The sequence below is a fragment of the Schistocerca gregaria genome, chromosome 1 (assembly GCF_023897955.1).
Source record: "Schistocerca gregaria isolate iqSchGreg1 chromosome 1, iqSchGreg1.2, whole genome shotgun sequence".
NCBI lineage: Eukaryota > Metazoa > Arthropoda > Insecta > Orthoptera > Acrididae > Schistocerca > Schistocerca gregaria.
Genome location: NC_064920.1, coordinates 833,793,785 through 833,818,499, shown reverse-complemented (window position 1 = coordinate 833,818,499; position 24,715 = coordinate 833,793,785). Strand labels below are relative to the sequence as shown.

The window sequence follows — 24,715 nt, the reverse complement described above, 5'->3', positions numbered from 1 at the left end:
GACTATATTCATGAGAAAAATTATAAGCAATGAATGATACTTTCATTTAAGTAAATAACCTGAAAACCCAACAACCTACCTGGTGAGGGAGCAGGGTAGGGTGGGGGTGAGGTAGTCCATAGTTTTGTAGTTTTATTAAGTCACTTGTTCTTTTAAATTTGTTTTCTACCTTCCCTTCTCCCCATATCTTATCTTCCTCCCTTCCCTCCCCTCGAATTAGGTTTTCCTTAAGTTATTTACTTTACAAAAGTACAATTTTTAGCTTATAATTTTCCTTAGGAACCCAATATAATCTACTTGTGGTGTTAATTCCCACTTCATGTTGTTGTTGTCTTCAGTCCTGAGACTGTTTTGATGCAGCTCTCCATGCTACTCTATCCTGTGCAAGCTTCTTCATCTCCCAGTACCTACTGCAACCTACATCCTTCTGTATCTGCTTAGTGTATTCATCTCTTCGTCTCCCTCTACAATTTTTACCCTCCACGCTGCCCTCCAATGCCAAATTTGTGATCCCGTGATGCCTCAAAACATGTCCTTCCAACCGATCCCTTCTTCTAGTCAAGTTGTGCCACAAACTTCTCTTCTCCCCAATCCTATTCAATACCTCCTCATTAGTTACGTGATCTATCCACCTTATCTTCAGCATTCTTCTGTAGCACCACATTTCGAAAGCTTCTATTCTCTTCTTGTCCAAACAAGTTATTTTCCATGTTTCACTTCCATACATGGCTACACTCCATACAAATACTTTCAGAAACGACTTCCTGATACATAAATCTATATTCAATGTTAACAAATTTCTCTTCTTCAGAAACGCTTTCCTTGCCATTGCCAGTCTACATTTTATATCCTCTCTACTTCGACCATCATCAGTTATTTTACTTCCTAAATAGCAAAACTCCTTTACTACTTTAAGTGTCTCATTTCCTAATCTAATTCCCTCAGCATCACCCGACTTAATTTGACTACATTCCATTATCCTCATTTTGCTTTTGTTGATGTTCATCTTATATCCTCCTTTCAAGACACTGTCCATTCCGTTCAACTGCTCTTCCAAGTCCTTTGCCGTCTCTGACAGAATTACAATGTCATCGGCGAACCTCAAAGTTTTTACTTCTTCTCCATGAATTTTAATACCTACTCCAAATTTTTCTTTTGTTTCCATTACTGCTTCCTCAATATACAGATTGAATAACATCGGGGAGAGGCTACAACCCTGTCTCACTCCTTTCCCAACCACTGCTTCCCTTTCATGCCCCTCGACTCTAATAACTGCCATCTAGTTTCTGTACAAATTGTAAATAGCCTTTCGCTCCCTGTATTTTACCCCTGCCACCTTCAGAATTTGAAAGAGAGTATTCCAGTCAACATTGTCAAAAGCTTTCTCTAAGTCTACAAATGCTAGAAATCTTTCTTCTAAGATAAGTCGTAAGGTCAGTATTGCCTCACGTGTTCCAACATTTCTACGGAATCCAAACTGATCCTCCCCGAGGTCCGCATCTACCAGTTTTTCCATTTGTCTGTAAAGAATTCGCGTTAGTAGTTTACAGCTGTGACTTATTAAACTGATAGTTCAGTAATTTTCACATCTGTCAACACCTGCTTTCTTTGGGATTGGAATTATTATATTCTTCTTGAAGTCTGAGGGTACTTCGCCTGTCTCATACATCTTGCTCATCAGCTGGTAGAGTTTTGTCATAACTGGCTCTCCCAAGGCTGTCAGTAGTTCTAATGGAATGTTGTCTACTCCAGGGGCCTTGTTTTGACTCAGGTCTTTCAGTGCTCTGTCAAACTCTGCACGCAGTATCGTATCTCCCATTTCATCTTCATCTACATCCTCTTCCATTTCCATGATATTGTCCTCAAGAACACCGCCCTTGCATAAACCTTCTATATACTCCTTCCACCTTTTTGCCTTCCCCTCTTTGCTTAGAACTGGGTTGCCATCTGAGCTCTTGATGTTCATACAAGTGGTTCTCTTCTCTCCAAAGGTCTCTTTAATTTTCCTGTAGGCAGTATCTATCTTACCCCTAGTGGGATAAGCTTCTACATCCTTACATTTGTCCTCTAGCCATCCCTGCTTAGCCATTTTGCACTTCCTGTCGATCTCATTTTTGAGACGTTTGTATTCCTTTTTGCCTGCTTCATTTACTGCATTTTTATATTTTCTCCTTTCATCAATTAAATTCAATATTTCTTCTGTTACCCAAGTATTTCTAGAAGCCCTCCTCTTTTTACCTACATGATGCTCTGCTGCCTTCACTACTTAATCCCTCAGAGCTACCCATTCTGCTTCTACTGTGTTTCTTTCCCCCATTCCTGTCAATTGTTCCCTTATGCTCTCCTTGAAACTCTGTACAACCTCTGGTTCTTTCAGCTTATCCAGATCCCATGTCCTTAAATTCCCACCTTTTTGCAGTTTCTTCAGTTTTAACCTACAGGTCATAACCAATAGATTGTGGTCAGCGTCCACGTCTGCCCCTGGAAATGTCCTACAATTTAAAACCTGATTCCTAAATCTCTGTCTTACCATTATATAATTTATCTGATACCTTTTAGTATCTCCAGGATTCTTCCATGTATACAACCTTCTTTTATGATTCTTGAACCAAGTGTTAGCTATGATTAAGTTATGCTCTGTGCATAATTCTACCAGACGGCTTCCTCCATTTCTTAGCCCCAGTCCATAATCACCTACTATGTTTCCTTCTTTCCCTTTTCCTACTGACGAGTTCCAGTCACCCGTGACTATTAAATTTTCGTCACCCTTCACTTTCTGAATAATTTCTTTTATCTCATCATACATTTCATCAATTTCTTCATCATCTGCAGAGGTAGTTGGCATATAAACTTGTACTACTGTAGTAGGCGTGGGCTTTGTGTCTATCTTGGCCACAATAATGCGTTCACTATACTGTTTGTAGTAGCTTACCCGCACTCCTATTTTTTTATTCATTATTAAACCTACTCCTGCATTACCCCGATTTGATTTTGTATTTATAACCCTGTATTCACCTAACCAAAAGTCTTGTTCCTCCTGCCACCGAACTTCACTAATTCCCACTATATCTAACTTTAACCTATCCATTTCCCTTTTTAAATTTTCTAACCTACCTGCCCGATTAAGGGATGTGACATTCCACGCTCCGATCCGTAGAACACCAGTTTTCTTTCTCCTGATAACGACGTCGTCCTGAGTAGTCCCCACCCAGAGATCCGAATGGGGGACTATTTTACCTCCTGAATATTTTACCCAAGAGGACGCCATCATCATTTAATCATACAGTAAAGCTGCATGTCCTCGGGAAAAATTACGGCTGTAGTTTCCCCTTGCTTTCAGCCGTTCGCAGTACCAGCACTACAAGGCTGTTTTGGTTAATGTTGCAAGGCCAGATTAGTCAATCATCCAGACTGTTGCCCCTGCAACTACTGAAAAGGCTGCTGCCCCTCTTCAGGAACCACATGTTTGTCGGGCCTCTCAACAGATACCCCTCCGTTGTGGTTGCACCTACGGTACGGCCATCTGTATCGCTGAGGTACGCAAGCCTCCCCACCAACGGCAAGGTCCATAGTTCATGGGGGGGTCCCACTTCATAACTGTTATATTACGTTACATGCCTATGTTGTATGTAAGGATGTGCTCACTACTAAGCTTTGTGTATATGCTTCCATTTACTGGTTGTCAGTTAGTTAATGTAATAATCTCTCTTGCTCTAGGTATGAGCCTACCTCATGTACATGTAACACCTATATAGGGCAACCATAGATATCCATTATCTGTTCAATCCTGTACATTATAACTGGTAATAATCGTAAAAAAAATTATTATATTCTACTTCCATCATTTAACTTAGTCTCAGGCAGTGGCGTGAGCAGTTACAAAACTACCCCACAGTATGTGTGGTTGGCTCCCACGCTATTACACTGAGCGAGCGATGCCACCATGGTTTTGCTGAGTGAAAGATGCCAACTTTCTGTCACAGACTCACCAATGGGAGGCATGGGTGCCATCATGAGAGGTATGTAAGAGGGTCAGTGAGGTAGCGGCCGCAACAGCAGGTCGTTGTCTTACCTGCCAGCTTCCTTACCATCTGGATGTGTCCACCAGTCCTTCCTATAGAGAGAGAAATGCTCTTTCCATACTATATGCAGTTCATTCTGCAGCCATAGCCAGTTTTAATGAATGTTGTGTTCCCTAGTTGTAGTTCTTGCGAATAAAATCCATTTCTTTCCCGGAATCCTGACATTTCTTGTTTTACCTGCATGCAAAACACCTCAGATGCCCACCTGAGCAGCTGATGCCATTCTGACATGTACAACCCTACTCCTGGTTAAGTTCTTGTTTTGTGCTGCGAGCCGTGTTGTGATCAAGAGCAGTTTCTATTATCTTCCACTGTTAAGTTATACTGTTAAGTTTTTATATATTTTATGTATTTTGTACATAATGAGCTGTTATTCCCAAAAAAATCTATTTCTTATCCCTGTCCTCCCCCTACCCCATGCCCACCCCCTGTCCACTATGTCACCTTCCCCTCCAACCCCTCTCCTCCCTCTTCCCCTTCCCCCTCTTCAATCCCACAACCCCCCCCCCCCCCCCAATTGGTTTCTTATATCACTTATCTTACAAAAGTACCACCCACTGTGTATAACGTTCTAATGAATCCAACATTATCCAGCTGTTTTGTTAGATCACTTTGAAAGCTGTTGTCCTGTGTTATGTACCTATGATGTATCTTAATATGTATTCAGTACTAAACAATGATCATGTATTTTGATTTATAGCTGTCAATTAGGTAAAATAATAACTTCTTTTGCTCTATTTGTTAGCCTACCATTATGTGTATCTGTACCTATATGAAACCTATGTTCGCTTTTGACCTAAATCACTGTTTATCTTTCAGTTGGAACTTTCTATGTGTAGATGTATTATGTCATTTGTTCTTTTAAATTTGTTTTCTGTCTTCTCTTTCTCTCCCTCCTTCCCCCATCCGCGCCTCCTCACTCCCTGCTCCCACCCGCTTCCACGCCTTGGTTATTATATAACTTCCACAGCTTATAATTTTTCTCATGAATCCCATCTTATCCAGCTGTTTTATTATTTTGCAGTTTATAACTGTTATACTGTGTTACATGCTTACATTTTATTTATGGATGAGCACATTACTAAGCTATGTTTATATGCTAGCATTTACTGGCTGTCAGTTACATAATATAGTACTCTCTCTTGTTCTAGATGGGAAGCTACCATCAAGTACACGTAATACCAGTCTACAGTAATCATAGATATCCATAATCTGCTTGGTCCTAAGCCTGGTTATGTACTTGTTGTGTGTTGTGATCGATGTCAGTGTTTATTGTCCAGTTGGGACTATATTCCTGTCTACAGTTTTGTTATGTAACATAGTTTTAAAAAATTTTGTAATCACTTCATTAGTACAACTTCGAAAAATAATCATGTTCACTTTGTTGCCCTACTGCGATGGCACTATCTTTGTATTTCCATATTTTGTCAGTGAACTGAAAAATGAAATAGAATTTAATTTTAAAATTCTCGACCAATGCAGCCATAACTTTGTTGTTGGCTTTTTTCATTGGCCTGTGTTCATCACTTGCATTCTGCCTTAAATGTGAATTTTGTTTCTAACAATAGTTGACATTGCCTGGTCGCATGCATTTTTCCCCCTAATGTGGACAATTTGTTAGGAATTTGGCAGTGTTGTTGGGCCGGGGAGGTAATACTTGTCAGTGTTTGTGCTAATTTGATTGCTGTCGCAGCTAATTTTTCATGTTTAAGTTTCTGCAACCTCTACAGATTGTATGTACAGGGGAAGTTTGCTTTTATGTCATTCTTTTTGTACTTCTAGACTAAAAGCATTTTTTTAGGTGTTATTGTTGCATCATGTCTTTCAGTGTCAGGTGGGACTGTTGTGGAACCTGAACATGATCGCAGACGTATCTTGTCCCGTGAAGCCATAAATTCTTTTGATACAGGACACAGAATTGATGCTGTGCCTTCATCAAGGTATGTACATATAATGAACAGAAATTACTGATTATGACTTACATTAATAAGAAGTACACCTGTACGCCAGCTCGTTATTGAACTGGATTGCACAAAGATAAAATCTTATATATGTGTATGAGAGGAGTCTGATTCTAATTCATGTCTAAACACTAGAGTATATTGGGTGAAAAATTAACAATAAAATAAAAGGCATAACATGGAGCTTGGTTCAGCGAAGATTGCTTTTCACCCTTCTGGTGGAAAAGTGTTATCATTTTGTCAAAGAATTCATTGAGGACTGCTTCACAGTTTGAACAAGGGATTACATATTTTATTTTTTTGCATATTGAAAACCATAGTATTTATGTAGCTGTATCTCAGAAATGTATATAAAATAATGTAAACTTTTGTATCATTTATCTTACAAAATATTCTTTATTTTAAATGTTGCAGAGAGTCATTTGACAGTCACAATGAAAAAGACTTAAAATATTTAAGCTGTCAGGCAGCCCTCCTCCTGATGTAGAAAACACAAACATTCACACAAGCAAAATTCTCACACAGACATGGCCACTCACATATTTGAGTTGTATTTGTGGTTTTTTTTTTTGTGTGTGTGTGTGTGTGTGTGTGTGTGTGTGTGTGTGTGTGTGTGTGTGTGTGTGTATTTTCTACTTTGGAAGAGGGGAGGTCTGAAAACTTAAATATTTTAGCAGTCTTTTTCATTGTGCCTTTCTACAACTCTACACCTCCTCTGTGTGATACCCATCTACCCTTACCATATTGTTGTTATTACATCCTGGACTTTCCACAGTTATTTTTCTTTATTTTGAATATTTACATGTATCCAGTACAAAAAATGAAATGGTTTGAAAATTGAATGTAATGAGATAAATGAATCTAAAAGTTTGATGAAAAAAGTTAAATCTCATACAACATGGAATGATATTTCTGTTTGCCCTTTCTTTTTCAGATGCTTGAAATCTTATTTAATTCAATCAGGAAAATGTCCCAGTCATAAGGAACTGGTTATGCAAATAATTTAAAGTATTCTGGTGAATAAAACTATCTACAGTAAATCACGCACCCATAGCCATTTGATATATGGTGCATAGACACAGCATATAGACTTAATAAGATTTTGGCACACACACACACACAAAATCACATAAATGGCCAAATATACCCACTCGTGACTGTGTCAGTACATACAATAACATCATTTGTTGACATAATCATAATCAAAACAAAGTTTTTATTTTAAAGATGTTATGGTCAGTATTACTTCTTTGAGTGAAACAAGTATTGTATGTTATTGAAATTATTTTTAAATATTAATCTAAGATATTTCAGGGCACTATTTATCAAATCAAAAAATCCCATGCTGTCTGTAACACTTAAATGTTTAAGGCATTTTTCACAGTGTACATATCTGTTTTCTACTTGTTATCTACTCTTTAAAGTGACTCCTCATCTCCCTCATCACTATGGACAATGTTGTTTTTATTTTGTTGCCGTATTGCCCCCGCTTGTAAGAATGCATTTACTTAAATGTGGAATTACTTTCTTCATTAACACATTGCTCTTGTAATGAGCTACTTCGGTGTAATGAGCTACTTTGCTGTCAGATCTATTACTGGCTGATCAATCAGGGAAATGTACTGCATATTATCCTACCAGTATTCTAAAGTAAAGAAAAGAAAAATATGTTTAATTTGATGTATACTTCAGGGGAAAGAAGTCATCAAGCATGGTAATAAGGTTGTTAATGAATGTGTTAATTTTGCATCCAGGTAGTGATTACTGTTAGTTTGTTTCATGCTCCAGGCATCATTTGTTGGATTAATGATGATGACTTGAAATGAGTCATTTTACTTTCACATTGCAGACACCTCCCAATATAGGCAACAAACTTTTCTGTAGTATTTCTCCAGAACTCTTGCTTTGAAACTGTCCTTTTTTATGACAGTAACTGGAAAGCAAGCTTGATTTATTAATAACAAGGTTTACAGAGGTTATTGGTTCAAGTCAGCAGTGAGAGCCATTTCTTTCTTGTTTTAGTTTATTTTTCTTGTTTGAATGCACCAAACATAAAAATGTAATTTATAGAGCTAAAGGACCAGATTGTATACTGCAGGCAAATGCTGAAGAACCTGTCTGAAGTAAGTTTGCAGCTTGTTTCTTGAGTATGGGTGGGGAAAAAAAGGAACCTTTGTAACATCAGTGTGTGATAGACCTCCTGAACTGTGCAGTATACCAACATTATTTTCATTCTCTTCTCAATTAAATTTACAACACAAGATTCACCCAGCAAGGGGAGGAGAATTGGTTGTGTATAGTTCCTGACAAGTAGACTTTGTCCCACTGTCCTGAATCAAATTTCAATCTCTCTGCAGTGTCTCATGTTTGTATACTGTTGATGGTAATCTGTGCATGAGATAGGGGTATTATGCTCACTGGCCCCTTTTCTGCTATTCAAGAGGAATACCATTTGAAGTTCTTACAAATGCTCCAAAAAATAAATCTTGGTTAATTGAATCCATTTTTATTATCAGTTTTTGAGCCTCAAGGGTAAGACCAATAAAATAAGCAGTATATTTATGTTTCATCATTTGAGTTTATTACCTTATTAATTGGCAATAGTAGTTTCATAGACAAGATGCCTGCATGAGGCAGTGATAGAAAAAACTTCTCGTTTCTCTCCATTTGCAATTTTCTGAGCTGTTGTAAAATTTTACCTTGCAAAGAAACAAGCTAGACAGTTTCCCTGTGTGTAGTAGGGATGTCTAACTACATAATGCTGTAGGAAGAGCTGTTGTCTCATGATCTGTCAGAAGACGGATGTATGAAGAAGTTAAATGTTTTTGTGAACCTGCAATGATTTTGCTCGATGTGCTAGTACAATTTAAAAGCAGCTGTCATTTCTGAAAACACTCTAACTTGCTATTAAGTAGTTCTCAAATACAGAGTCGGAAGTTATAAAAATGATATGTTTAAATGTATTGTAACAAACTGCTTGGAGGTGAACCATTGTTTTGTTTAGTATTTATTTTAATGCTATGTGAGATGGGTTACTCTGTTTCAACTCCTTGAAGGCTTGCTATTGAATGTATTCCTGCAGTGAACACAGTAATCACATAATATAAACATTTTAACATTTTCAGAAATGCAATTGCAGGAGACTTTTATTCCCAGTGGGGGGCTATGAACCATCAGTCACGGTGCTGTGCCGACAGAAGGTTCCAACAGAAATGTCATAATTATGGCATTCCTCAAGCTTACCGTCATTACGGCAGAGCTTGGATGCCAACAGTACAGCAGAATTTGTACCAAGTAATGTTAGTTCAGCATATTAATTGCAAGGAATGGTTCAGCTCTTCATGTTGTTCATGTTCAACTCTTAAGCACTTACATAATTTGATATTATTCCACAAATAAAATCTTGTGTTGCAACTTATGCATGGTACACATTGTTGGTTATTGCTCAGTTCTCCTTTAGTTACACACATAAAGCACTGTTAGGGGTACTGCACCCTGCATCATGCACCATGCAATGGCTTTTGGAGTAACTATGTAGATGCAGATGTAGATACAGTCTTTGTAGCAGATTTGCAAGTGATTTATAGATTATTACAATTCAGTCATTGTGATTTTTTTGTGCTTTTTAAAAATATTTTTTAATTTTTTATTTAAGAAGCTGTAATTTCAGTTTTAGTCTCAAGACAAGTGCATGGTGTTTCCACACTTGTTTTCTGTTTCTTTTTTTTTTCTCCCCCTCCCCCCCCCCTCCCCCCCTCCCCCCCCCCCCCCCTCCCGCACTGAAACCGTAAGTAAATGATGTTTGATCAGAATTAGCAGTGGTGTTGTAGAAATAATTATTTGACATGATAATGGTGACATCTGCATTAAATACAGGATGAGTCAAAAAGGATGTTAGAACTTTGAAATGATGTAGAAATTTATTGTGACGTCTTACAGAATTCCTAGATGTGTCATTTTGTCGCAAACAACCTCAAGTGTGATTCACATACAGCATCAGTGCACCATCCCGCAACCAGGACTGACAGTGTAGTCCGGAGTTAAAATGACTACTTTCACTAGTGCGGAGAGTGCTCTCTGTGTGTTTTGGTTTCATTGTGTATCTGTATATGCATGAAAACTTTTTAAATAAAAAAAGAAGATGACTGAGGTGGGATGGTTTCAAATCGAAACTGAAGAGTTTTTGCTCATGGATCACTCCTACCCTGTTGAGTTCTTTGAGAAATTAGGCTGATTCTTGTTGTATTGTTGATTGTGTTTACTTAAACTTATGGATTGACTTTTTTCGGGTTCATAAACATTTTATTTTTATCTGTTATTACCTTTATGTTGTAATTTCATGTACTGACACATTCCATGACCTTGGAGATGTGCTCCTCAATTTGGTCCTATGGAACTTGTCGTGTAAATAAAAAAATGAAATAAAATCAGCAAAATGATGCGCCATCTCATTTCCTCACGGAAGTTCAAGGTTTCTTCAAAAATTTCTTCCCACCTCACTTCTCAGACTTGATACCACTGAATTTCCTTTGTTTCATTAAAGATCATGTGTATGTTTCTCCCTCCCTCAAGCAATTTATTAGACCTGAAAAATCGAATCTATAGTGTGTTGCACAAGTTATGCCCAATTTGGTGCAATAAGTGTGGGTAGAAATTGATTACCAGTAGGATCTTTGTTGGATCATAAATGGTAGTCACATTGAACCAAAATGACATTTGACACTTTGAAGTGAAACCTGAGGTTGTTCGCTGCAAAATGACACATCTGCTGTTTCTGTAAGTTGTCTCAATAAATTTCTATAGCAATCCAAAGTTGTGAAGTTCCCTTTACCTCAGCCTCTAGTGTTATACATCCAAATTTGTGAAAATCACAACAGCAAGAAAGATATGTGTAACTGAAGTAAACTTCATACCATGGCCTTAGGTGTATAACCGTAACAGAACTGTACACGAACCTTGACATTGAGAATTCAATGTGGTTTGAAGCCCTATATGCTGCAGTCACAGCTTTTAAATGCTGTGTTACAGAGCAAAGAGTGCATGGGTATATTCCTCTGGAATCTTCCTTCGTATTGTTAGCAAATCAACATACACAACATCAATAGTTGTAAGTGGAGTACCATGACAAACAGCTTGCAGCCAAGAAGTATTGTGCATTTCTCACAACATGTCGTGAGGCATTAGTCTAAAACCTACTCAGTGTAGCAGCCATAACTAGTGTTTGAGTGCCCCAATGTGCAACAATATGAGCTGCCAGATTGTGTTCACCAAAGTTACATCTAAAACCTATGTGCCCATCACAGTAGGACATATCAAAGCAGAAACAGTCTGCAAACTACAGTTTTCCACTAGGGATACAAGTGACAGCCCTCATAAGCCTGTTGCAGTTTCAGGAATTTATGATTTCTGAAAAATGCAAGTTGATATGATGACATGTACGTCACCAGCCCAGCTTATAGTAAACAGTGCCAAATAACTTATGCAGACACATTCAGAACTACTGTATTGCTTCATCATTGTGCCAGTGTGGTGGACAAAGCTGTGCAGTCCGCTAAGCCCATGTGGAAAAGTGGCAGTCACTATCATTACATTGCATGGCCTAGTATGTGTTCATCAATGAGATTGACTCCCACTGGTTCCACTGACCAGGATGTACTATATACCATATTCGATAGAGAAGGTTTAAAGCATTTGATTTGTAAATTGAGGGCCAGTGTCAGAAATATTTGCCTGCAGAGTGCTTTCAGGTGAGAGATTATTGCAAAACAAACACTTCGCTGTGGTGTGGTACAGTGGTTATGAAAAAGAAAATTTAGGAACAGTGACAACCACCATAGGCCATGTGAAGTAAAAGAAAGGGCCTTTGAAGATGCCACACATCCTTAGGCATGATTTATGGGAAAAAAAAGAGATTCATTTGATTCTTATTGTGCATATTCTTAGTGGGGCCAAGCTACCCATTTGATATCTTTATTGATGCCAGGTCTCTAGACATGATGACAGGCCTCTGATTTCATTTAAGAAACTCCTAAATGGTCATGATCCAACAACACCAATATGCAAGAGCAAAACAGACCAAGAATCATTTCATGATGCTCTTGGTCTTCTGAGAACAATAAGACATCAAAGGTGAGGCTGCGAAACCCTCATAACCTTGAGTAGAACATCACAGCTTAGATGACTGTGGAAGGGAGTGCTACATTGTATGGTACTTGAAATTGACAGAAGCTGATGGAAATTCTGTGACATGTTGCTGTGAATGAAGTTAACAGATGTCAACTGATGGGGCAAAGAAATTAAAAGAATGAAACATTTTAGACTCTGATGAGGAACTGTTGTCAAGCACTTGAGAAGCCCTGCATGCTCATTTAAAATTTTTTACCATTTTGATGCATTTGGGATAAATTTCTAAGAAATTTGTTTCTTAACTCCGGGTTTTTGTTTCATATCATCAGATTTCTTTGTCTTTGTCAGTATCGTCTCTTGTATCTATTAGAACTGAAAGATACTGTTGCCTAAATAACAGAAGCTTTCCGGATTTTCTGCCATACTCCCCCCCCCCCCTCCCCCCCCTCACAGTGTTATAATCTCTACTGCTCTTTGTAACTTCGGTCTTAAAATTTATGTTTGTAAACCAGATTCCTTACTGAACAATTCACTCAATCCAGTTAAGATAAGTTTTGTACATCCCATGTTTCCTAACACTGTTTGATATTTCTGTTCTTCCCAGTGTACTTTATATTATGTGTACCCCTTTCACTACTTATTCAGCCAACAAGCAATGAGGCTGAGGTGGTATATATGAGTGCTCATCTTGGTCATCTTTGAAATAAATTGTGTCAAAATTCAGCACCAGCTATTGTCATTGTTGTTGGCTTCCCCAAATTACTTCAGCTGAATGCTGGAGATTCCTGAAACAGGTCATAAGTAATCCTCCCAAATGAGTTTAAATGAGCTAGCTTTACATCTCTGGTGTTCTTGATATGAACAGATTTATAGAGATTTTTGGATTTAACAGCTGTCGTTTATGAACACATCAGTGATGTTTGTGCTCACAAGTTGTGCCCTAAGAGGATGCATTGTCATGTTAGTTGCCCGTAGTGCTCACTCTTTCATGACAGAGGATCCACCATGGTTTATCCAATAGCTAGATGGCATGAAAGTAGAACTAGCCTATATTTCATAATAGCGAAACAACTGAGTAGAATAAAAGCATTGTTTCAGCCTCAAAAAGAAGGGACCATGTAGAGATATGCCATTGAGGTTGCAATGAATTTTGTGGATATGTATAAGTATCATTAGGATGGTGTGAGAAAATTTAATCAGTACAACTTTAGTTTCTTAGTTTGATTTTTCGAGAAACGTGGTAGTTAATTGGAAGATGGAAGTGAAGAGTATACATATCTCACAACAAGCATGAACTTTCTTAGATTTCATTGTTGTCTATATACTGATGTAGTATATTTGTATTGCATGATATTAATCTTTACTATTTTCCACTAGCAATAAGGATATTGATGAAATTATATGAAGAAGTCTTTGGGCTACAAATTCTATTCCTTTGTTTACAAAGCAGACAAAGACCTACAAATTCAATCTTTTCATTTGTGATAAATAATACATTTCTGAGTAACAAGTTGGATTGTAGTTTTCATTTTCACACAATATATATTAAAAGTTACCCTGGTTGCGTTTTTCAAATGCTGTTAATAATACTATTATTAGATATTGAATCAACAACAGACTTATTAATATTTATATAAGCACCCAGCTCCTGGTATCAAAAGCTATTCTCTCTGATATCTCCATTGATATTCAACAATTCAGCCTGGAAGTGACTTCCAGTGACATCTTGAAAACAATGAATGCCAAGTTCTACAGTTCACTTGAACTAAGAGTTTTATCTCTATTTATTCAGATTACCAGAGCTCATGTTTTGAGAGACAATTCACTTGTTTTTCATGTTTCACAACCTTACTTTTTGTTCCTGTTATACCAACTACGTAAATTCCAGTTACTGTTAACAGCGTTAAGTGTTGTTTAGTCTTTAATGAGTTAAAGAATATCCTAGATATGATGATACTTCACTCCCTGTGTCTATAAATATGTAAGCTTCAGAAGTCCCTGGTATTATAGGTTGTGGATTATTGATAACTAGGTTTTGCTCTTCCAGCAGTAACCAGTCTTTTGTTGGTATTTTGTGTGTGACATTAACATACTTATCATTAACTAGGCCTCCTAATGTACCTCTATGACCTGGGCCCCAGCTCTGGATCCAGATCACACTACATTTTCCTCATGATCAGTAATCACTGGTTGGTTACCAAATCAGCATACTATGTTACTACTTTGTGCTCTGTTATTACTTGGCACAAATTGCTGCAAAGTTACTGGACCTAAATTCGAAGTTGGAGGGTTCTTCTGATAATTATCATTGCCATTATTTCTGTTGCACTGGTGTACTCTAGCAAAGTTGGCCTCATTTTTTTTAAAAATGCTAGTGAAAATATTTTCTCATAGTACCCCATGTATTATTGTAATATTTCAGGTCCCACAAATCGGATATTAACTTCTCTTGTGCACTAGCCGACCAGTATTTCTCTTTAAATTTCTTCTGTAAATCTTCCCAAAAAGAAAAGTTCTCAATATTTACAGTACCCCATTCTGAGACTTCCCCTAAAATGTACTCCACAGCAAATTCAATTTTCATAGCATCTTCCCAGTTCTTTGGCAAAGCTTGATTGAATCTTTTCAAAAAATGAGTTGGATGTACATCCCCATATGGCTTAAACTTAGGGAATTTTCTTGATAACCCCAAATTCGCTCCCCATTGCAAATCAGTAACTACTTTAGTAGTTAACACAGCATTCAGTGAAGTTGTCTGTTTTTCCACTTTGTCCTGGATAAGTTTGAATTCTTTCCATAAGTCATCTATAACCTTTTGGGTATCTGAAAGTTCGGAAGAAACGAAGGCAATATGTTCCTGGAGGTTACTCTCGCAGCAGCTTTTCGATCTATCATTTCCTCCACCTGTTCCTCCAAACTACTTACATTTATAATGTCTGACTTCGCTAGTTTCTCTTTAAAGTTTCTTTCTACATCACCTACTCATGTATTAATACCTGTAATTTGTGATTGGATTATGCACATTAACATATTTTGCTTGTTGACACACTCTTTTAAAGTATGAGACCCCTGCTTTACAGCATAAAACTTAACATAACATACATTTCCAAATGATCCTAACTTTTCATTAATTTTGGATTCAACCATATTACATGTTTCCTCAATATCAAATTCTAATTTCTTTGTCAAACCCTGGATTTGATCATTCTGTTACTGACTAAAGTAAGTGAACAGTTGATTTACATGGAGGTTTAAAGAGTTAATTACTTAATTCTTTAATTCTAATTTCAAATCCTCTACTTTAGTATTTAAATCATCAAATACAGTATTTAAAGCCCCCATACTTGCGCATAAACTACTAAATTCTTTGCTTTATGATTAAACTTTGGCATTGAGTAAATTTAATTTAGAATTTACTGAGCCTAGTTATTTCTTTAGAGTTTCATTCTGAGCTAAGAAGCTTCATTTAGCTCCTTTCTTAAAGCTGCTGAATCTGCACTCTGTACATCTAATTTAGCTTTTTGAGCTTTGATTAGGTTTACTAACTCAGACCAGTCTGGCATTTCACTACTGACTCTCATAGCCATAACTGGTTCTTGAGGTTTTTTTCCATTTGTCCTAAGTTATCCATATTCTTATTAACTTTAGACCTAATAATCATTTTAAGAAAACTCAACTCTGCGTATAATAACTACAGTAATACTGTACATTCAAGGGCTAATACCACATTGTATTAATACAACAAAGTTCTGTTTTATGCACACCCGATGTAGAAATTCGGCTGCGTCGATGAGTGGATGTGTAATCAGGACTGGTGAACAGCAAGTGGTGCTGGCGACGTCGGATGTAGGTTTCTCCTTCTGCATACCCATGACATGTGAAAGCTGTATATACTCCCCGCACCAGATCTTCTTAGTCGAATTGTTCTCAGCATATCTCTTCTGTCTAATACACTGAGATCTTCTCTCCGTTCTTTTAACATTATTACTTTTTTACGTCTTCCCTTTTTTTCCATTTACTAATTTTCACCATTCAAATTTATAGGCAGAATCCAAACCTGTGACTGGTATTTTTGTCTTATTATGCTCGGTTGCTATGGCAACATCAACTTTTCTCACTTTCGTCTCTAATTCCCATTTTTTCAGCTCCTTTTTCACAGGTCATCACATTCTAATGCTTTAGACGACTAAGAGTGTGTGAAGTGTATGTGCAAACTTCCCACTTCTCTTAATTTGAGTCAACTTACTTGGTGTACACAGTCAATCTTCTTCTCTAGATAGCTGGCTTCTGGAATCTGTATAAACTTCTTCTCCGAAGAATGATGCTAGTTACAGGAACCTTAAAGACTCTCTCTCTACTTGTAAAATAATTAGGTACTCGAAGAATACTCTTCAACAACTATTGGTATATTTGAGCTTCATAAAGAACAAAATTCACACTTCGCATATAAGCATTTGACTTCTTGTAAGTCACTTGTATCGTCTCACATCAGAAACAGATTTAAGTATGTTTTAGAAGAGAGTTGGCTTAACAACCATAACAAATTGTAAAATACGTCTTGCCTCCAGCAAGCCCAAGATAAGAGTTTTTTTCAGAATTCCGAATCTCAAATGTTTGCGTTATTTATAACAATGGTCACTGATATGATTGAAACAGAATAACCTAGAAGTTCCATAGTTCTTCCTTGCTCTTTCACTATGACTTCCATGGATCGACCAACAAGTACTTGTCGGTGCAGTCCGACCACCATGTCTACATTTTTCTTACGACAGACTTCAAACCTGCACACACAGACATTTGATGCACAGTAGGTAGGATTCTAACATCCCACTCCCACATCTAAAATATTGTGTGTTCAAGATGGTAGAAGGCTGAGTGGTTCTAGAATTTATGCCAAAATTCTCGAAACACTACAATCTCACCCAGAAACTTCTCATTGCTTTCTGAACTGCAAGCCATACTGAATTGAGCACTAAGGAGGTAACCACAGAATTTTCATTGTTAAGCCCATTTACTAATGGAAATGGAATGATCTTTTACTGGATGGATTTGAGAATGAGTTATCATTTTTATATGCCATCTTAATATCACTTATTTATTATGTTGATATTAATAAGTAATTTTTATTGGTAATTTCACAAGTATTTACTTACGTCTCTACCAGTGGTACCTAATGACAACTGACTGATTTGTATTGTGTTACAGTTGTCCTGTGACTCCAGCGAGCACAGAAAATGTACACACAGCACAAGTCCACCCATCACCGACTTATATGAGGACAGGACCACATCCTCAGCCAAACAGCAGTACAGCTCCATTGCAGGTACATACTGAAGTTCATCAGATATGCATTACAGTTTATGTTGTCAATATTATTAATTTTTGCCTTTGCCTTTACAAATGTCTGCTTGTGTCTGTGTATGTGCGGATGGATATGTGTGTGTGTGCGTGAGTGTATACCTGTCCTTTTTTCCTCCTAAAGTAAGTCTTTCCGCTCCCGGGATTGGAATGACTCCTTACCCTCTCCCTTAAAACCCACATCCTTTCGTCTTTCCCTCTCCTTCCCTCTTTCCTGAAGAAGCAGCCGTTGGTTGCGATAGCTTGAATTTTGTGTGTATGTTCGTGTTTGTTTGTGTGTCTATCGACCTGCCAGCACTTTTGTATGGTAAGTCACATTATCTTTGTTTTTAGGTTTATTAATTTTATTTGTGTTTATGATATTTACACAATGAATTTGTTACAATAAAATATTTGAAGTTCTGTTTTCTGGAACTCTCCAAGAGAACAATCAACAGTGATAAATCCATATTCAGTTGTATAATATCAGTTGCATATTTTTCAGTGTCAGTTCATTCAACCTTTGAAGGACTTTGCTATTTATACTGAATGTTATGTATACAAAATAAAATAGAGTTTGATTTCGTAATTGTATTGTGTTTCAAATCATTCTCTTGCTCCGTGGTTCTGAACCATTAGTCAATATCATTTATAGATTTTTTTTATTGTTATTAACTTTGTCAAAGGCCATTCTTTTTCAAAATATGAATGTAAGTATCCATGATTACAATGCAACTGTCACTTTCTTGCATGTTTTATCAGTTGCTAGGAGTGACAAGAACTTTGGTAGTGTGGAAATGCTTATGAAGGGTAATAAAGTTAACACAAGGCAGTTACAGTTTTACTCTCTGTGGGGGAACGTGCAGATTTTGGGGAGTGTCCTACCTTCCAAACTTCACAGAAGCTCGCCTGCAAAACTTGCAGAACTAGCACTCCTGGAAGAAAGGTTATTGCGTAGACATGGCTTTGCCACAGCCTGGGGGATGTTTTCAGAATGAAATTTTCACTCTGTAGTGGACAACTTCTGTGATGTTTGGAAGGTAGGAGACAAGGTACTGGCAGAAGTCAAGCTGTGAAGACAGGACATAAGTCGTGCTTGGATAGCTCAGTTGGTAGAGCATTTGCTCACGAAAGGCAAAGGTTCTGAGTGTGAGTCTCAGTCTGGCACACAGTTTTAATATGACAGGAAGTTACTTGTGGTGTGTTTGCAAGTCTATTCACTACAGGGCAAAGTGTTCATAGATCTATGTAAATAGATGAAATGTAGGAATAATTACTGCAATTAAGTAGAGGTAATCCCGCATTATGTAAATTCATTGAGTTCTCATAATCCATTTAACAGTTTTGAGGTTCAGTCACCTGGAAAAATTTCGGACCCAGAAAACCACCCAGTTATGCCATTATTTAAAATGTTTTGGGCACATTTGTGTTTGATGTATCCTAAAAAAGTAATACATACTTAAAAAGACCAAGCTGCAAGGTTTATTTTTGGTCGTTCCAAGGCGTGGCAGGCAGCGAAAGGCGTCCCCGGAGGCTGATCAGAAAGCCTCCCCGGTGCGTCTGACAAACCGGTTTCAGGCACTGTCTCTGGCTGAGCCAGATGCAGCTGCCTGCCCTGTTTCAGAGGATCATTCTCAGCCTTCAAGGTCCGGGCAATCACAGAGGGTGGGCTTACTGGTAGTTGGGAGCTCCAATGTTAGGCGCGTAATGGGGCCCCTTAGGGATACGGCGGCTAAGAAGGGGAAGAAATCCAGTGTGCACTCCGTGTGCATTCCGGGAGGAGTCATTCCTGATGTGGAAAGGGTCCTTCCGGATGCCATGAAGAGCGCAGGGTGCAGCCAGCTGCAGGTGGTGGCACATGTCGGCACTAATGACGTGTGTCGCTTTGGATCTGAGGAAATTCTCTCTGGATTCCAGCGGCTATCTGATTTGGTGAAGGCTGCCGGTCTTGCTTACGAGATGAAGGCAGAGCTCACCATCTGCAGCATCGTTGACAGAACCGACTGCGGACCTTTGGTGCAGAGCCGGGTGGAGGGTCTGAATCAGAGGCTCAGACGGTTTTGCGACCGTATTGGCTGCAGATTCCTTGACTTGCGCCATAGGGTGGTGGGGTTTCGGGTTCCGCTGAATAGGTCAGGAGTTCACTACACTCAGCTGGCGGCTACACGGGTAGCGGAGGCTGTGTGGCGTGGAATGGGCAGTTTTTTTAGGTTAGAAGGCCTCGGGAAAGTGCGGGATGGGCTGCAATGTCAAAGGGTGCTTGGCAATTACAGGACGTGCTTGGATCAAGGAACAGTCGGAATTATAGTTGTAAATTGTTGTAGTTGCGCTGAAAAAGTCCCTGAGTTTCAAGCGCTAATAGAAAGCACAGAAGCTGATATCGTTATAGGTACAGAAAGCTGGCTAAAGCCTGAAATAAGTTCTGCAGAAATTTTTACGAAGTCTCAGACGGTGTTCAGGAAAGATAGATTAGGCAGAATTGGTGGTGGAGTGTTTGTGTCTGTCAGTAGTGGTTTATCTTGTAGTGAAGTCGAGGTAGATATCCCGTGCGAATTGGTATGGGTGGAGGTTATACTTAACAGCCGAATTAAGTTAATAATTGGCTCCTTCTTCCGACCCCCAGACTTCGACGATACAGTTGCGGAACAGTTCAGAGAAAGTTTGAGCCTCGTAACAAATAAATACCCCATTCATACGGTTATAGTTGGTGGGGACTTCAACCTACCCTAAGTATGTTGTCAAAAATACATGTTCAAAACCGGTGGTAGGCAGAAAACGTCTTCCGAGATTGTCCTAAATGCTTTCTCCGAAAATTATTTCGAGCAGTTAGTCCACGAACCCACGCGAATTGTAAATGGTTGCGAAAACACACTTGACCTCTTAGCCACAAACAATCCAGGGCTGATAGAGAGCATCATGACTGATACAGGGATTAGTGATCACAAGGTCATTGTAGCTAGGCTCAATACCATTTCTTCCAAATCCATCAGAAACAAACGCAAAATAATTTTATTTAAAAAAGCGGATAAAGTGTCACTAGAAGCCTTCCTAAAAAACAATTTCCATTCCTTCCGAACTGAATATGCGAATGTAGACGAAATGTGGCTCAAATTCAAAGATATAGTAGCAACAGCAATTGAGATATTCATACCTCATAAATTGGTAAGAGATGGAACGGATCCCCCGTGGTACACAAAAAAGGTCCGAATGCTGTTGCAGAGGCAACGGAAAAAGCATGCGAAGTTCAGAAGAACGCGAAATCCCGAAAATGGGCTAAAATTTACAGACGCGCGAAATTTGGCACGTACTTCGATGCGAGATGCCTTTAATAGGTTCCACAACGAAACATTGTCTCGAAATTTGGTAGAAAATCCGAAGAAATTCTGGTCGTATGTAAAGTACACAAGCGGCAAGACGCAGTCGATACCTTCGCTGCGCAGTGCCGATGGTACTGTTATCGGCGACTGTGCCGCTAAAGCGGAGTTATTGAACGCAGTTTTCCGAAATTCCTTCACCAGGGAAGACGAATGGAATATTCCAGAATTTGAAACACGAACATCTGCTAGCATGAGTTTCTTAGAAGTAGATACCTTAGGGGTTGCGAAGCAACTCAAATCGCTTGATACGGGCAAGTCTTCAGGTCCAGATTGTATACCGATTAGGTTCCTTTCAGATTACGCTGATACTATAGCTCCCTACTTAGCACTCATATACAACCGCTCGCTCACCGATAGATCTGTACCTACAGATTGGAAAATTGCGCAGGTCGCACCAGTGTTCAAGAAGGGTAGTAGGAGTAATCCATTTAACTACAGACCTATATCATTGACGTCGGTTTGCAGCAGGGTTTTGGAGCATATACTGTATTCAAACATTATGAATCACCTCGAAGGGAACGATCTATTGACACGTAATCAGCATGGCTTCAGAAAAAATCGCTCTTGTGCAACGCAGCTAGCTCTTTATTCGAACGAAGTAATGGCCGCTATCGACAGGGGATCTCAAGTTGATTCCGTATTTCTAGATTTCCGGAAAGCTTTTGACACCGTTCCTCATAAGCGACTTCTAATCAAGCTGCGGAGCTATGGGGTATCGTCTCAGTTGTGCGACTGGATTCGTGATTTCCTGTCAGGAAGGTCGCAGTTCGTAGTAATAGACGGCAACTCATCGAGTAAAACTGAAGTGACATCAGGTGTTCCCCAGGGAAGCGTCCTGGGACCTCTACTGTTCCTGATCTATATAAGTGACCTGGGTGACAATCTGAGCAGTTCTCTTAGACTGTTCGCAGATGATGCTGTAATTTACCGTCTAGTAAGGTCATCCGAAGACCAGTATCAGTTTCAAAGCGATTTAGAAAAGATTGCTGTATGGTGTGTCAGGTGGCAGTTGACGCTAAATAACGAAAAGTGTGAGATGATCCTCATGAGTTCCAAAAGAAATCCGTTGGAATTCGATTACTCAATAAATAGTACAATTCTCAAGGCTGTCAATTCAACTAAGTACCTGGGTGTTAAAATTATGAACAACTTCAGTTGGAAGGACCACATAGATAATATTGTCGGGAAGGCGAGCCAAAGGTTGCGTTTCATTGGCAGGACACTTAGAAGATGCAACAAGTCCACTAAAGAGACAGCTTACACTGCACTCGTTCGTCCTCTGTTAGAATATAGCTGCGCGGTGTGGGATCCTTACCAGGTGGGATTGACGGAGGACATCGAAAGGGTGCAAAAAAGGGCAGCTCGTTTTGTATTATCGCGTTATAGGGGAGAGAGTGTGGCAGATATGGTAAGTGAGTTGGGATGGAAGTCATTACAGCATAGACGTTTTTCGTCGCGGCGAGACCTTCTTACGAAATTTCAGTCACCAACTTTCTCTTCCGAATGCGAAAATATTTTGTTGAGCCCAACCTACATAGGTAGAAATGATCATCAAAATAAAATAAGAGAAATCAGAGCTCGAACAGAAAGGTTTAGGTGTTCGTTTTTCCCGCTCGCTGTTCGGGAGTGGAATAGTAGAGAGATAGTATGATTGTGGTTCGATGAACCCTCTGTCAAGCACTTAAATGTGAATTGCAGAGTAGTGATGTAGATGTAGATCTATTTTAGTTGGGTTGGGTTGGGTTGTTTGGGGGAAGAGACCAAACAGCAAGGTCATCGGTCTCATCGGATTAACAAAGGACAGGGAAGGAAGTTGGCCGTACCCTTTCAAAGGAACCATTCTGGCATTTACCTGGAGCGATTTAGGGATATCATGAAAAACCTAAATCAGGATGGCCAGACACGGGATTGAACCATCGTCTTCCCGAATGCGAGTCCAGTGTGCTAACTATCTATTTTAGTTCTGTGATGAATTGCAAATTTTACTATAAAGATGACAGAAAGTCTTTCCAAACAAAAAGTATTATTTGAATTCATGGGTAATGTAACTCATAATTGGCTTCTGTATAAAAAGTCTGTAGCATCAATATTAGCTGTGGAAAACTGTAGCACACTGCAGTTTACCTGAATATGAATCTCCTTCAGACTGTTCCCACTATGATATTTCCCCCACTGAGCTAGAATCACTGAATTCTTACTCCAGAGCATCATAAATTTCTTGCTTACTCAACAAATGTGATAGGCATGAGCAACACCTTATGAATGCGTGCACTATCTGACAACAATGTGAGCTCACATTGGCTTACACAGTTGCAACAGCAGCTTGCAGTAGTGTGTCGACTCACTGTTCAGTGGAGTTAGCGCTGGTATGAAACTTCATGACAGACGAAAACTTACCATGTGGCACCAACCTATGACAACCTATTCATGTACCATCTAGATGAACCCTTCCTAACCACCTCAAATCCCAAGTCCCTCACAGGGTTTAGATTCATCGATGATATCTTTGTGATCAGGACCGAGGGTGAGGATACCCTATTTACATTCCTCCAAAACCTCATCACCTTCTTCATTCACTTCATCTGGTCCTCCTCAAGCCAACAAGCCATTTTCCTTGATGTTTACCTTCACCTTAAAGATGGCTACATCAGTACCTTTGTCAGTAATAATGTACCAGCCACCAGCAATACCTCCACTTTGACAACTGCCACCCATTCCATATTCGCCTGTGGTCGTTGCATGTGTATGGTGAACAGTCTCTCATTCCAGATATACCAAGGGTCTTACTGAAGTCTTCACAGACCAAAATTGCCCTCCCAACCTTGTGCAGAAACAGATCCATAGTGCCTTGTCACACCATTCATTATACCACTTCCCAAACTCATGAGGCTACAAAGGAGCATTCCCTTCATTACTCAATACCATGCAGAACTGAAGCAGCTGAATTACATTCTCTGCCAAGGTTTTGACTACCTCTCGTCATGACCTGAAATGAGGAATATTATACCCACTATCCAACCCCCTCCCCTCCCCCCCCCCTCCCCCCCCCCCCCCCCCCCGACACCTACACACATATTCATGCACACAAACAGTGCTATTCTGCCACCCACAAACCTAAGCAATATCCTTGTCCACGTCTACTCCATCTCTGCTCACAATCCCTTCCTTCATGGCTAACATCCCTGTAATAGACCTAGGTGCAAGATCTTTCTCATACATCATCCTCCCCTCCACCACCACCTACTCCAGTTGGAGTACAAGCATCACCCATCCCATTGAAGGCAGGACAACATGTGAAAGCAAATCATGTGATCTACAAATTAAGCTGCAACCACTGTGGTGCATTGTATGTGGGCATGACAACCAACAAAGTCTGTCTCCACATAGATGGCCACCGACAAACTTTGACCAAGAGATTAAAACAGAACAGTGCCATAATGTCTGTAGCAGTATCCAAAGAAATAAAATGTGTGTGTTTCATCATAACATTAGAGGACTGAAAAATAAGGTAGATGAGATTCTTGTATGCCTAGAAAATGGGGTAAATTCTGAAGGTATAGATGTTTTGCGTCTCTCTGAACACCATGTAACTGCAGGAATGAAGAAGTTAAATTTAAGGCATTACAGATCAGCAATTTATTCATGCTGAGTCAACATGAAAAAGGAGGAGCTGCTACTTATATAAAAACTGGACACAAAGTCATAAATATTGAAACAAATAGTTTTTGTGTAGATCAGATCCTTGAAGCATGTGCCTGTGAGTTGCTACTGCAACATACTTCTATAGTAATTGTAACAATCTACAGATCCCCTCAAGGTAATTTTCAGCTAG

General features: G+C 39.0%; 1 protein-coding gene across 1 annotated transcript in view; it reads left to right on the top strand.

Moving 5' to 3' along the window:
* Positions 1-24,715, top strand: part of LOC126272189 (uncharacterized) — a 160,167-nt gene that overhangs the window by 90,407 nt on the left and 45,045 nt on the right. The window contains exons 5-7 of the mRNA XM_049974870.1: positions 5,911-6,022; positions 9,169-9,342; positions 17,375-17,492. Coding sequence (XP_049830827.1) covers positions 5,911-6,022; positions 9,169-9,342; positions 17,375-17,492 — 404 coding nt within the window. The remainder of the gene's footprint in view (positions 1-5,910; positions 6,023-9,168; positions 9,343-17,374; positions 17,493-24,715) is intronic.